This window comes from Lissotriton helveticus, chromosome 5_1 (genome assembly GCF_964261635.1).
Source record: "Lissotriton helveticus chromosome 5_1, aLisHel1.1, whole genome shotgun sequence".
Lineage (NCBI taxonomy): Eukaryota > Metazoa > Chordata > Amphibia > Caudata > Salamandridae > Lissotriton > Lissotriton helveticus.
This window is the reverse complement of record NC_136065.1, coordinates 770,395,076-770,410,469: the sequence shown is the minus strand read 5'-3', so window position 1 is coordinate 770,410,469 and position 15,394 is coordinate 770,395,076. Positions and strand designations below refer to the sequence as shown.

At 43.0% G+C, this 15,394-nt stretch overlaps 1 protein-coding gene across 1 annotated transcript in view; it reads right to left on the bottom strand.

Annotated features, from left to right (window-relative positions):
• The window catches only part of COL13A1 (collagen type XIII alpha 1 chain), a 396,595-nt gene that overhangs the window by 270,861 nt on the left and 110,340 nt on the right, over positions 1-15,394 (bottom strand). Inside the window, exons 9-11 of the mRNA XM_078643241.1 lie at positions 4,426-4,491; positions 1,685-1,792; positions 1,162-1,203 (exon numbers count right to left, since the gene is read on the bottom strand). Coding sequence (XP_078499367.1) covers positions 1,162-1,203; positions 1,685-1,792; positions 4,426-4,491 — 216 coding nt within the window. The remainder of the gene's footprint in view (positions 1-1,161; positions 1,204-1,684; positions 1,793-4,425; positions 4,492-15,394) is intronic.

Genomic DNA, 15,394 nt, shown 5'->3' with positions numbered 1-15,394 from the left:
CATGGATCTGATTGTGATGATCAAAAATAATCTCCTGTCTCCAAAAATGAATGCTGCTACCCACCACCCACAACCACTAGTACGGATTAAGCATCTGCAAGCTGATAAGACCCTTCAAATTCCATGTTTGCAACATGCGACCACTTGACATCCCATATTAGAGACATACGAAGAATATGCCTGGAAACCTAGCAGGATATTCCACTTCCTGTGTTTCGCTATAGATAAAAAGTGCAATGTTTATTATAGCATGCCCACATGCGTTCTGGCTTATAAACTTTGGTAATTAGTATTCATCTGTTCTATTCTGTGTTGTCATTTCCATGAAACTTTGAACATGTTTGTGCCTTACTATATACCTGCGACTAAAAACGTATGAATTATAATGTTGTAATCTTTGGCCAGTAGCATATCCTCGTGTGCCCAACATAACAGGGGTATTTGTAGAATGTATATATTCACCTGCATAGCATCTCTTGGCCAAATTGGCATACGAAAAATATTTATTGTTATCCAATTTAATGGTACTCATTTTATCAACCTTGGAAGGAAGAAAAGTTGAGTAGATCAACTACAATTTGAACCTGTAACCGTAGGACCAAGCATAGAACCCTGTAGTGCTTGTTGACCTCGAAGCATGGACTGGCGGTGTTATGCACTTTATCCAAAAACAGTTACATTATATCAGTGCTTAATTTGAGCCAGTGCTTTCCGATGCTCGGCACAATTGGCTTCTGGTGCTAGGCACCAGCACTTAATTGTCATCACCACACTTATGACACTCTGCTACATGGTGACACTGCTCATCTAATGAGCAGAACAACTGTTGTTTATGAATACAATATACCTTAGAAAATTCTAATGCCTGCCTCCTCAGTCATTTCTTTAGTTTGGGGACCCGGATTAATCTGAACTGTCGCACCTCACTTGCAGGCAAGAGAGATGGTTAGGAGTTGTTTTGGTACCGCCATTAGCAGAGATGAGGGGGAAATTGGTGGTGGAAGCTGCAGTGGCCTCCAGGCACTTATTGTACAAATTGAGCACTGCTTATTTCCCCATGAGATTGGTGTGTCTTGGGAGCTGCAAGCAGAGCGCTGCAGGCTCAGCTATCACAGCGTCATCAGCACAGCACGTAGGTGGGTAAAGAGAACGTCAACATACCTTGCCATCCTTCCCCGGCTTTCCAGGCTCGCCAGCTTTACCCTGTTGAAAAAAAATGACGGAAGAGCGAATTATTGGAACTGCCACCGTGAATTCCTCGCGGCTTTTTTGTAACCCATCCTAGGCGCTCTGTGACAGCCTGGGAATAGTACGACTACCGGGATCAAAGCATCAAAGAGTTCCAGGGGCTTTTTTTAGTCTGCTTTCTGCTGAGAAGGGGATAATTACAGCCAGAGTGTTACTTCCTCCCGCGGTATTCAGCGGGAGTCTGGAGAGGAGGAAATAACACTGGTGTCAACCTCGAACATATGTGTTTGGTTAGTGATAGCCTTGAAGAAGAAGGGGCAAAGAAAACACTTCGGTGGCAGCTATTTGCCCTAGCCCAGTTTACCCCAGTTGCACGGGGAGACAGAAACAAAACATGGCCGATGGAAAAATAAACCTAGCACCATTCGATAGGGGCGTTGCTTATTTTACGCTGGCGCTCGATGCACATTAATAAAATGTAATTAGAAGCACTTACAGGTTGTCCAGTTAGACCAGGCACACCGGGGTTTCCTGGGGGTCCAGATGGCCCTGGGGGTCCTGGCACACCTGGCGGGCCTTGGACGCCCGCTTGCCCCTGTTCACCCTAGAATTCACGAAAAGAACAAGGAATATTAAATAAAAAAGGTCACATTGCTCAGCTCACGGTCACTGCTAAGGTACACACCTGTTACAACGCACACGCAGCACACAATGAACCAAGCACCACAGGTTTAGGAAATGGGGAATGACAGAGGCTTCACAGACAAACAATTTAACATGCGCTGCTCTACATTTTTATTGTAACAAAATGAGGAAGTCACAAGACTGGGGCACCCTAGCTGACCTTTAGCTTCTCTTGAAAGACCAAAGGTGAGAAGTCAGATCTAACATCCAAACCGTAATGGCCAACGGGGCTTGTTTTTGAATGAGCCAATAGGGCCCTGAGTCCTGTTTGGTGGCATGTGCTCCTCGAGGACTCTGTTTACCAGCATCATTGCTTATGGGATGTGTATGTGAATAACGTGTCTATGAGAATAAGCAACATCTTACTTCGAGATCATAAGCAGTAAAGCAAGGAGAAGGGGCTTGCAGTATGCTTTGTCACTTGGGCTGTGTTGTTAATGGACCAGTGTTTAATAGGCACAGAGTATTAATGGATTTAGATGACACCATCTCAATTATAAGTAGCTGCATTGTATTCACTCCATCCTGCTGCCCCGTTGGACCTAGTCTCAGAGGTAAGTAAGGGAGTCCTGCTCTGAAGGGGGCAGTGTTTCGGATCTCCCTACACCCTCGTGCCTGCAGAATTATTGTGTTATCACATGCTCATCGGTAGCAATCCTTGCCTACCACCTTGCTACCTACCCTACCCTGGTAGAAGAGGTGTGGCGCAGTGGCCAGGGTGCCTGACTCCGTACCATAGGGTTCACGGTTCGATCGCCGGCGGCAGGTTAGCCCAGCACCATGTGACTCTGGGCAATAGCTCGCTTAATCTTCCCGACAGACCCCAGCGCCGGGACACCTCTCCGGAGGTAGCTGTGCACTTTACAAATGCTGGTATTTCATTTAATTTCCAGCATCCCTGTCTAAAACAGGCACGGGGGGATGACCAGTGGGATGGAAGTGGCGTCTAGGTACTACCTGGCCTCCGCGCTGTCTGGGAGAGCTCACCTCTCATCAGCTACGGGCAGGCAGTCAAAAGCTGCTTGTAGCCAACATATGCTGTTGGTATTAGTCTGGAATAGCAGACTAATTAAGATCAATTAAAGCCATCCTTAATTGACTTCACTTCCAAGCCACAGTGAACCTGGTTTCCAAAAGAAAAACCGAGAATCTCAGGGTGGCTTTGTTTCATTCCACCAAGAGTGGGAGGAGTCGTTATCATTCCCATCTCTTCTCTGTATCTACTGTTAGCCAAGGCTAGTGAGTCCTTCCAGTAGCCCGACCACCACATTAAACAATCAGCGCTTTCCCTGAGTTTGGCAAAATTCCTACAGTGGAGTATCTCATCATCTGGCCTGGTGGGACAAGAACCAAATGGTCTCAAAACCCACCAGCCTTAAAAATGGAGAGTGTGCAGACAGCGTTTACTGACCGGCTGCTATATGGATTACTGTTCGACTAAAACCCTTGTATGAGCTCAACAACTACAGAGATTCTTCTACGATAGTTAACGTGGATTCCAGCTCAAGTGCTTTCATATTTGTCCCTAAACCTCATTTCATTGGCATGACGCATGATATATTTTTAAAATAAGCCGAATACTGCGTAACATATGCACGCTATTCTGAGCCACCAGTTGTTCTAGCTTTATTCAAGCAGCATTTCTCTGATGATGAGAGACAGAGAAGCCAGTTGGGGCACTTGTTAAGTTCAGATGAATTGTCCAGACATTTTTTACAGGTTTAATATACATGCCAGCCTGACTGTTAGCCACGCTAATAGTTCACGGCTTGCGATTGAATACAAAGCTACTGCGCATCGACCGGCAGCGACATGTAGAAAGCCATAACAGCACATGTACAATAGTATATGTTTCATTTTGTTGAGATACTATTTCAGTAATAATAGAGCAGCTGTGTACAAATGATTCTAATCAACTATTGCTTAAAATACTTTAAGACAGTAATATAGAGCCCAACTGAAGGTCTTCAACCAATAGATTAGCACTTTACATGTAAACTCCGCCCTAAGTCGCCCCTCATTGTGAGTATCCTTTTTATTCCGATGGTGATGCTGCGGGGAGTTACAGCCCCTTCAGAATGACAAGATCTGCAGTAACTGTGGATCTCATGTCTCACCGCCAGACTCTCCTCCTGCCAATAGCAGATGGATTCCCCGGGAGAAGTGTATGAGACAAAGAATGAACAATTACCTTAGTAATTCCTCATTCTTCAGTGGAACCTAAGGGCGCCAACTGTAATCCTCCTTTAACTCCACCCAAGGATTTACTGGTACTCCTGGTATTCATACTCCGCGGGGAACTGGGGGGCAACACAGCTTTCAGAGGATACACATAACGAGGACCTAAGTCTAAATTTAAAGATCATCCAAGACTCTAGAATTGTTACCATAGACTACAGCACTCATCATTTGAGTCAAATAAATCAAATGGCTACAATGAAACACAAAATAGCTGCACACACACATGACATACATAACCCTCCTATGATCTCTATCACCCTTCCAAGCAGATTAATAAATAGGTGTAAAAGCGGGTGAGAAGGAGGGGTCTACCTGGTAGATGCGTCTTTTTATGACCGAAGGCTGAGCCACCCGCACAGCATTGAGAAGCGGCAACAACTGAAGAGGTTGGCCAAAGCAGATGTTCACAAGGCAAGGGGGAATAGTTGCATGGAAGAGAAGGTCAGCAGAGCACCAAAAGTCAGAGAAGGCAGGCAAGTATGAAAATTGAAAAAGAGAAAACAGAGGAAAAAAGAAATAGTTTCATAAGGACAGGGAACAGTTGAGAGGCAAAGTTGGAGCACGAAATAGATGGAACATTAATGCAAATCTCTGATTTCTCTAGAATTTACTTTGTCATAGCATTTAACTGTGAACTTTTTGTTTAAATGCTGGTAGTCTTACATTTCGATGAAATTATAATGTATTATTACTCAGCCATCTACAAGGTTCCTGAATACATAACCTTCAATGAACTAAAATGCTAGCTGGTCAATGGGAAAAGAAATCTATCTATCTATCTATCTATCTATCTATCTATCTATCTATCTATCTATCTATCTATCTATCTATCTATCTATCTATCTATCTGTCTGTCTGTCTGTCTGTCTGTCTATCTGTCACACTAGTAACACACTTGCCCCATAACTGACTACGTATCTTTCCGTCATGAACTATCAATTACTTTATATTTAGTAGCAAACCAATTCAATTTAATAGTGTCTTGTCAGTGGCCAGTCTAAAGTGTTAAATTGATTGATTGATCACTTTTAGGCTCTCTCATTAAGCATTTGCTAAAGTTTTGTTCAAATAGAACTTAGATATAGCTCACTGACCCCTTTAACAACAGGCTTGTGCATCGTACAACTACAGAGCTTCATTCAGTTAAACCGTTCTAACTTTTTTAATGGGGTAAACACCTACTGAATTGTAATGGTTTTGCGACGTTCTGCAGCTTATACCTTTGCTTTTTGTGTAAAAAAATATAATATTTGAGGGCCTAATTTATGAAATTTTGGCATAGGGTAGCTCAGCAAGGCACCTTGAAAGGGCAAGAATGCAATGTATTTAAGCAATATGATGCATTCCTATCCTTTCATCCTGCGCTGGCACCATTTTGGCAGCCTAGCACCAACATAGGCACCCTTGCACCATGGTGCAAGAGTGCCAAAGTCGTATGCAGGATTTTTTTTTGTGCAGGAAGGGGCACCTTCCTGCACAAAAAGCAATTCTAATAGGTGTTTTCTGCTTTCTATGTGTGCTGCAGAATGCACCAGAATTCACCTTGACTAAAACAAGCTGTGATTCATTTTTATAAAATGAAACAATCTAACAGAGTCATTAAAATTGGATTCCCAGAATGCAGTTCTTTTTAGGGAAATCTAAACTGATACTTCTTATTTACAACATTTGTAAGGAAAAATTAAATAAAACCGATTGATTTTTTCGCCCTACAATTGGTAAATAGGATTAATGATATTATTGATGAATGCATTTCCAAATGTATGGTGTGTTCTGTAACATTAAAATCATTTTAAGCAATGCTTTGGGTGCGGATGTTTAATTTGTAAATAGTCCCAATTTAAAATTGTGTGAGTGAGGTAGTGCAATCATGCCGACAGCTCAGTTAATTTCGCCATTAATGCAATGTTGTTATGGTCAAGTTCAAGTTCAGGCATTTATAAAGCGCACTACTCACCCAGAGGGTCTCAAGGCGCTAGAGGGAGGGGGTTCATTGTTTGTCGAATATCCATGTTTTCAGTTCTTTTCTGAAGGAGGTATGATTCTGAGTAAGGCGGAGGTGGGTGGGGAGTGAGTTCCAGGTCTTGGCAGCCAGGAAGGAGAAGGATCTGCCACCCATGGTGGTTTTTCGGAAGCGCGGGACTGCGGCGAGGGCTTGATTGGATGATCTTAGTTGGCGGGTGGGATGGTAGAAGGACAGTCGGGAGTTGAGGCATTCGGGTCCTAGATTATAAAGGGCCTTGTGTGCGTGGGTAAGAAGGCAGAAAGTAATTCTTTTGTTGACGGGAAGCCAGTGGAGGTTTTTTAAGTGACCGGTGATGTGCTCTTGGCGCGGGATGTCTAATATGAGTCTCGTGTTGCCATAGTCCAGTCGGCTCGTGACCAGTGCATGGGTGACAGTTTTTCTCGTTTCGAGGGGGATCCAGCGGAAGATCTTTTTGAGAATGCGAAGGACGTTAAAGCAGGAGGACGATACGGCGTTGACTTGTCTGGACATTGAGAGAGAGGAGTCTAGAATGAAGCCAAGGTTACGTGCATGGTCTGTGGGTGAGGGCGCTGATCCCAAAGCGGAAGGCCACCAGGAGTCGTCCCAAGCTGAGGGGGAGGATCCTAGGATGAGCACCTCCGTTTTGTCTGAGTTGAGTTTTAAGCGGCTCTGTTTCATCCATTCGGCTACTTCTTTCATACCTTCGTGAAGGTTGTTTTTGGCGGTGTTGGGGTCTTTGGTGAGGGAAAGGATTAGCTGGGTGTCGTCGGCGTAGGAGATGATGTTGAGGTTGTGTTGACGTGCGATAGAGGCGAGGGGACTCATGTAGACGTTGAAGAGGGTGGGACTGAGTGAGGAGCCTTGAGGAACGCCACAGATGACTTCGGTGGGCTCTGAGTAGAAAGGGGGGAGTCGGACTCTCTGGGTTCTCCCGGCTAGGAACGAGATGATCCAGTCCAAGGCTTTACCTTGAATGCCGATGTTGTTGAGGCGTTGTATGAGGGTGTTATGACAGACAGTGTCGAAGGCGGCGGAGAGGTCGAGTAGGATGAGGGCCACTGTTTCACCGTTGTCCAGGAGTGCTCGGATGTCGTCGGTCGCCGCAATGAGGGCGGTTTCGGTGCTGTGTTTGGCTCGAAAGCCGTTCTGTGAGGGATCCAGGGAGTTGTTGGATTCAAGGAAGGCTGCGAGTTGACTATTGACGGCTTTCTCGATGACTTTGGCCGGGAAAGGGAGGAGGGAAATGGGTCGGTAGTTTTTCAGTTCTGAGGGGTCTGCTGTTGGTTTTTTCAGAAGGGCGCTGAGTTTGGCGTGTTTCCATATTTCTGGAAAGGTGGCGGAGTTGAAGGAGCAGTTGATGACGTCGCGGAGATGGGGGGCGATGATGGAGTCAGCTTTGTTGAAGATGTAGTGGGGACAGGGGTCAGAAGGTGAGCCAGAGTGGATTGAGTTCATGAGGCGAATGGTGTCTACAATGGTGACTGGGTTCCAAGAGTTAAGGTAGTTAGTTGGAAGGGTGGGATCTGAAGGGGGTGGGATGAGTTGTTCATTGGGAGTATTCTTGAAGCTGTTGTGGATGTCGGCAATTTTGTTGTAGAAGAAGGAGGATAACGCATCGCAGAGGTCTTGGGAGTTAGTGATGTCGTTGGATGCTGCGGGAGGGTTGGTGAATTCTTTGACGATATTGAAGAGTTCCTTGCTGTTATGGGAATTGTTGTCGAGACGGTCCTTAAATGCTGATTTCTTGGCGGATCAAATCAGTTGGTGGTGTTTGCGGGTGGCTGTCTTGAGGGAGGTCATGTTGTCTGAGGTTGGTTCTTTTCTCCAATTCTTCTCCAGGGTGCGGCATGTCTTCTTGAATTTTTTAAGGTCATCATTGAACCAGGGAGCCTTCTTGCTGGATGATTTCAACTGGTGTTTTTTCAGGCGTGCTAGTTCGTCTGCACTGTGGGTAATCCACTGCCTGAGGTTGGTGGCCGCTTGGTCAGGGTCCGTTGCAGGGGTGGGAGTATTTAGGCTGAGTGATGTGAGGAGTTGGTCGGTGGTGATTTTGTTCCATTTTCTTCGGGGAATGGGTTGTGGACGGTTGTGGGTCAGGGTTGTTTTGTAGCTGAAGTGAACACAGCTGTGATCCGTCCAGTGGAGAGCTGTAGTGAGATCGAAGGAGATGTGTTTGCTGGAGGTGAAAATAGGGTCGAGCGTGTGTCCGGCTGTGTGAGTGGGGGTGTTAACAAGTTGTTTGAGTCCGAGATTGGCCATGTTGTCCAGGAGGGTGGTGGTGTTGTTGTCGAGAATGTTGTCAAGGTGGTAGTTGAGGTCTCCTAGAAGGATGTAGTTCTCTGAGGCGAGGGCGTGCGGGGTGATGAAGTCAGTGATGATGTCGCTGAATTGAGATCGGGAGCCTGGGGGTCTGTAAATGAGGGTTCCTCTAAGTGTGGTCCTGGGGTCGGTGTGGATCTGAAAGTGGAGGTGTTCGGCGGATGCAAGATTGTCGTCAGAGCAGGTTGTAATTTTGATGGTGTTTCTATGGACGATGGCGATGCCTCCTCCAGTTTGATCGGTGCGGTCTTTCCGAATGATCTTGTAAGAGTCCGGTATGGCTATGGCGATGTCAGGGGCAGAGGATGCATTCATCCATGTTTCAGTGAGGAAAGCGATGTCAGGTGACGCGGTGTCCATTAGGTCCCAGAGTTCGGTTGTATGTCTGTGGACCGAGCGGGTGTTCAGTAGGATGCATTTCAAGTCGTTGGGTTCGGAGCTGAGTGTGGAGGAAGTGTGTTTGGTGAGGGTCCTGAAGCAGTTGAACTTACAGGAGAGGCAAGAGAATGGGCCGTGGGTACGTCCTGGGGTTGCTGCGAAGCAAAGTGGGGTGCGTCCGGGGTTGAGGGCGAGGAGAGTAGCGGCATCATAAGTTACTCTGGGGGGTTGGGAGCGGCATAGAGCAGGGGGACGGGCGCTGGGTGCGGTCCAGGCGCGGACGGGCGCAGACGGGCTTACCTTTGGCGCACCTTCGGCGCAACTGGGGCGCGACCGCTGCGCTTGACCGCTGCGCGGAGAGGCATCTGGCATAAGTGGATAGTGGGGGGAAGGGGTGAGGGAGGGTCAGCTGGGAGGCGGGAAGCGGGGTGGAGCTACGGGCTGGGAATCACCACAACAAACAAAATGGCTGCACCAGTTAAGAATCGAAACTGGGCGGCACTGGGGCACAAACAAAGGGGGAGGCGAGAGCAGCAGTAACGTACTCCGCGAGAGCCAAAATGTGTTAGAAATGTTTCTGAATTCTTCTTATGGAAACAGCACAGAACAACCCAAACAATCCACCCACCTAGGAAAAAACAAGGTCGACAGACTTAACAGCAGCCACGGCCGGCAGTGGGAGTGAATGCAGGGCGGTGACATGGGTAGGGGGAGGGGAAGGGTGGGGGTTAGTAATGTATGGATTACGGAGTTTTTCAGGTAAGTAAACATTTAAATAAATAAAACGAATTTCGTTGGGAGCACTGCATCGCATTTTGGGATGTAGTGTACTCAACAAAATTCGTTGTATTTATTTAAATGTTTACTTACCTGTAAAACTCCATAATCCATACATTACTACCCCTCACCCTGCCCCTCCCCCTCCCCATGTCACCACCCTGCATTTACTCCCACTGCCGGCCGTGGCTGCCTAACAGAAGTGGGAATTACATTCTGACAACAATCAAACTCCTTTCAGACACGTTAGGATAGGAGTGTAAATGTTTACCGCACTCCGAATTTCAAGCCTGTGTATATCATTTTTTGTTTTGTATAGTATCCACAGGTTGAGTTGCATCCAGTTTCCTGAGTGAGGCTTTCTGACTATGGTTTGGAGGTTTAGATTGAAATGTTCAAACTTATTAAAGATAAGTGGTTAAGGTGGCAAAATACTAGATGTCTAGGGCTGATAACAATACTCTGGTTATATCAAATGTTAATTTTTTTTCTCCAAGCTACGCATGACATTTGCCGCATTTCAGGGCAACTTATTTTTTTAAATCCCAAGAAATTTATTTTTTCAGTTACACCACTGGGTAGTGTACCTGATTGAACCAAGACTATTTTTGATGAGATTTGTTCTAAAGAAAATAATTACATTAGAAGATATGATACAAGCTTTTAAATCTAGCATTTTTTTCTCACCTTTATCTCTGTGTCTCGTTATCTAACTTTTTTGTTTTCGGGAAAACACTGGTCGATTAAGGCATTATCACAGAAGAAGATTGCCTTTTTATTTTTCTGTAGCAATTGTATGACACTTGATACTCATGACAAGAAACCAGAGTGCTTTTGTTGGACAGGTACGCACTACTCCATACATTATGGACCATAGTGGGATGAATATAGATTTAATTCTCTGCACTAGTCAGATAAAAAAATGCCACTGAAGGAATCTCCTTGCCCAGTGATATGGGACTATGCAGATACTAAGGACCAGATTCACTAAGATTCACCACAACTAGAAGTGGGCAAGCCACTTAATGCTTGAGCCAGGCAGAAGTTTGAGCCCTGGCTCTGGCTCAGCTCGAGGTCATCTTCGACTCTAGAGGCCAAATGAGCCAAGAGTTAACGTGGCTTCTGACTGCCACCCATACTATCATGCTCTACAATAAAAAACAAACCAAAATCATTTGGTGTTAAAAATGGGAGACAGATGTAGCCATATATTGGGTGAATTGCATAATGTTTAATCAAAAAACCTGGGACTCTTCCTGCCTTCCATGCTTGACCAAATTGTGTGATACTAAGTGAATATTTTTTTTCATAGGACCTCTTTGTCTTCATCATCAAAAGGGAATGTACCTACACAATGCTATTCACAAACCTAAGTGTGGAGGTCTACATCTTCACCTCTCCTATCTTTTATATGCAGAGATCTCTGCACATGTAGGTGTACGTTTTAGTAGCAAATGTGCAAGGGACGGGGGAGTGGCTGTAAAATTGGGAAGATTATGTCTAAAGGGAAGGGGTTTCAGGTGGAGTATGGAGGTGTTAAGAGATGTGTAGGGATATTTTTAGGGAGAGACAGACACCCACACACAACAGTGTAAGCCCCTTCCTATTCTCAAACTGTAATCTTAAAGTTATTAAAGCTCAAAAGGACCCGAAACAGTTGTAAATGTACTCTAGGTCAGAGCTGGAGTAATTCCTGCACCACACATGGCAACTCACAGGTACTGCAACACCCTCCCACAGAAAGTAATGGAGTAGAGAACTAAAATAGAACCTCCTGGAAAATAATGTTAAAGCAAATTAGCTAATTTTAATTTTATAAATAAATATTATATTTTAGAATAATTTTATCACATTTTTGAATTTTAAAATAAATCTAACATTTTTTTAGAAAAATAACGACATTAAATGACATTCATGAATAACATTTTTGTTACTTTTAATAAATTATGACTGCATATACATGTTTTACTTTAGGTAGGACTCGTTTTTAAAACAACTCCTAATAAATAATTTTTATTTAATGTACTTACATTTATTAAAAATGTTAACTATAGGTATTACTGCAATAATATTGTAAAAAATATCCATTTATGATACATGTATAAAATTATGTAACATTAAAATGTAATAATAAACAGTTTGTTTCAAACTTTAATAAACATTTATTAATTTCAATATACATTTTGTTAGGGAGACTTCTGCCCTCATTGAGGAGATCACCACCAAGTGTGCAGAACGTCAACTACATAAAGCTACTACTAGTAGTAACTTTACAGTCACATATGACAACATTACTGACTCCAACCCCTGTTTGAGGGGTGTGGATATGTAAGTCTACACTCTTGAGTACCTTTACACTGGTAAAGGTGTGAATAGAGAAAATTGTAAGAGTAAACTTACACATGTAAATATACTCACTTGTTGCTTACCTACCTGAATTGGACAAAAAGCAGGGGTGAAGTGTTAATCCACTTGAATTCATGGTTTGTGAAATCTTTTATGTGTGTAGGCCTTCCATCCTTCCTCCAAAATTATATTGTGGAACCTATCCTACATCTTATAAATTATTTTTCAAATGTTGTGGAATACATTTGTATTCTAAACAATCTTATATGTAGTTATGGCAAATAAATTAGTCAGCAACCGTTTACCACAGCCAGAATAGCTGAATTGAAAACTGAACTATCACACAAGCATTCTAGAGCTGGGGACAATTTTCAGGTGACTCTAGCTGTAGATAGACAAACGTGTTATGTTTACTCTCAAATCATTGGCAGTTAACCGAAACTTGTGATAACCACGGAGTGAACTTGAGGGTCAATCAAAAGACTGCCTGTAACCAACAGGGGCAGAAGATGAGTTGTATAGTAATGGTATGGTAGTTATTCCTCACCAGCAATTATCTGTACCATGTATTATTATCCAGTCATTACAATCTAGTTTTGAGTTAATTGCACAACAATGGTGATTAAATGCAGCATGCAAAATCCCAGCATGTCTCTGTATGTTTGCCCCATGACTAGACCATTTACTGGCCATACATGTTCCACCTGGTTTTGACAGGTGCGACTGTGCCTAGGTTTTACTGCATCGAGTACTCCTGAGTGCTGTAAAACATAGAAACTAGCATTCATATTTCAGCTGAACACCTCAGTTTACATCCAGAAGGGGATTATAATTTCTCATGTGACCTGGTTTTAAGCCTCAATTGTTTGCAGTGGCTACAAGAGTTGGGCAAATGACCATTGCACCAAAAGGTCTTTGTGATCAACAAAAAGAGACATTTGCAGTTTTGCCGGAATTTTATTTCAGCCAATTGTTTTTCTTTGAGATGTCATTTGTATTTACTCATGAATCGAATCTTGTTTTTATGTTGCAACATTTTCAATGAAAACTTGTTAATATGTTTCCTTCAATGAGACAGTATCATGTTTCTTGATTTGAGAATGTATTTTTCAGTGATTTGAGTAAGATTTTCTCTGAACAGCCTGCAGGAGATCCCCTTATCCTGTAATCTAGCATAAAGTGTTGGCTCTAAGCACTTATACACATTTACATTAGATAGTAAGCAACTGCTTACTTATTTGTAACAATAGCTTAGATCTCCTCTAGATTCATATGCTGTGCATTATTTCATCATCTAGTGGTTGGGTCCCTTCTAGTGTTTGGGTCTGATAACAGCTTTTGTACCATAAAAAACCTTTTTATTTCTTTTGCCTATCGTCCATAGGTGGAGTAGTTATGACTCACTATAATGTCAACTGTAAGCCCACAGGGCCCTAGCACATAGTCACCATCTTCAGATTCTTTTTTCTTTCTTTTGTTTTTATTCCCATTTTCATTGAGGCATAAGTGCACACTTACTCAGTAAATGTGTGTACTGACAACCATGTGTCCACCATACGAATTTCCTCTAAAGAGGCAGTAGCAAAGCATGCCAGGGTGGTCCCCTTTTTCCTAGTGCACTGTGTCCTTGTTCTTCCTTTAGGTCTTTTCCTGCTAGGGAATAGCATAGCTCTTTAGATTGAAGTATTGAAGTGTCCTATTGTCCACTTCAATACAGGTAGTCCTTTTCCTTTTGTTGCTTATGAGACATAGAATTGTTCTGTTTTCCTGTTTGCCTTTGTCTCTAATAAGTAATACACGACTGCTCTCCTATATGCTCTTTCAGCTTGTGTTTTTAGTTGATGGAAAAAGATGGGTGGGGGAATAGTTTGGTTGACATGAAAATGTGATACGACTTTGGAAAAAAAGTGTGGGTTGGTTGTCATTAGAAACTTATTCCTCTGAATTTGCAGATATGGTTTGTGAATGATCAGTGCCAGTAGCTCACTCAATCTGTGAGTTAAAATGATTGCTATACGGAATGCTTTTTTTGTAATATATATTTTAAGTTAGCACTATTAATTGATTCAATGGTTTACTTTATCAGTCTTGTAAGCATTACATTGGTAGTCGAAGAGATATAGATGGGCATATTTTCCTTGCCCCTTACTAAGCATCTCCGAGCGGTGGAGGTGGCAAACTGTTTTCTTTTCTCTCTTTTTTCCCTCTGTATGCCACTTTGGCCACCAACTGCCTTTTTAAAGATGAATATTTCCATCTGTTTGTTTTTGGCCCACATGCATATTTCCTGAACTTGTGTTGAAATTGTGAAGGGCACTGTCCCCACAGTTTGTTGACATAATTTCTCTGGTGTTTTGGAACGTACATTTCTTCCAACTACTTGTGAGTAAAAGACTTTTGTGGCTATAAATTAATTATAGGTTTTTGATTTATTTCACATCCTTTTGTTGTGTTCACTTTCCTCTGATTTTAATTTTGTCCATGTATGTATGTATGTATGTATGTATGTATGTATGTGTGCGATGCATCTGTGGTCATTTTCCCAGAGAGGATGGGATTTGCAAACGGTCTATCTTTCATCATGTTCTCATGTGACCACCATTTACGTTCCTTTTGTAATTTGTCTGATACAACCACTAGATCATCCCAAGACATCCTCATTCCAGTGCCATTCCTATATGGGTCTCATCTGCAGTCTTAGTAATGGTATCAGAGGAATACATGGTTCCATTATGCCTAACATTTTCTGACTTTTCATACTGTTAAGAGACAGTGACTTGCAGTAATGGCAACCCTGCTTGTGTAATGCCAGCACTCTCTTTTGTCTGGGGAAAGCTGTTGCCCTGAATTTATCCAATTCTGCTCCCAAAAATATTTTGTTCTGAGCAGGAAGATGAAAAGATTCTTTTATTTTGAGTGTTAACCTCAATGTAAAGAAGGTATAAAAGACCTTATTTTTGGTGTTGCCCATTTGCCATCTTAAATGTGCACAGACAAGCAATTTGTAAAACTATTGATGCTGATTTTATTCCCAACACTTCAAATTAGTAATGTTTGCCCTCTATCAGAAACCCGAGACATTTGCGATGTTCTTTTGTTCATCTGGACGCCAAGTAGGCATCTTTAAGGTCTACTAAAGCTAAGTAATCTACTTGTTCCAAGATAGGCTGCACTTCCTATAGAGTTCTCACCTTGAACTTATAGTTCTGACAATTTTGTTTAAGAAGTTTAGATCTAGAATAGACCATTGTGTTAGGTCTTGTTTTGGAATGAGGTAGTGCCCTGCGTAAATTCCTGTGCTATGCACCTCCTCTGGTACTTCCTCTGTGACGTTCTTTGACAACAAATCGTGCACATCTTGTAGACAAGCCTCTTTGTGTTCTTGCACTTCTTGTAGAAAAACGTCTTTGTGTTCTTTTTAGTGAAATTGTCTCTTTGGTGGTAAATATGGAGGTTTCCCTTCCAATGCTTTGT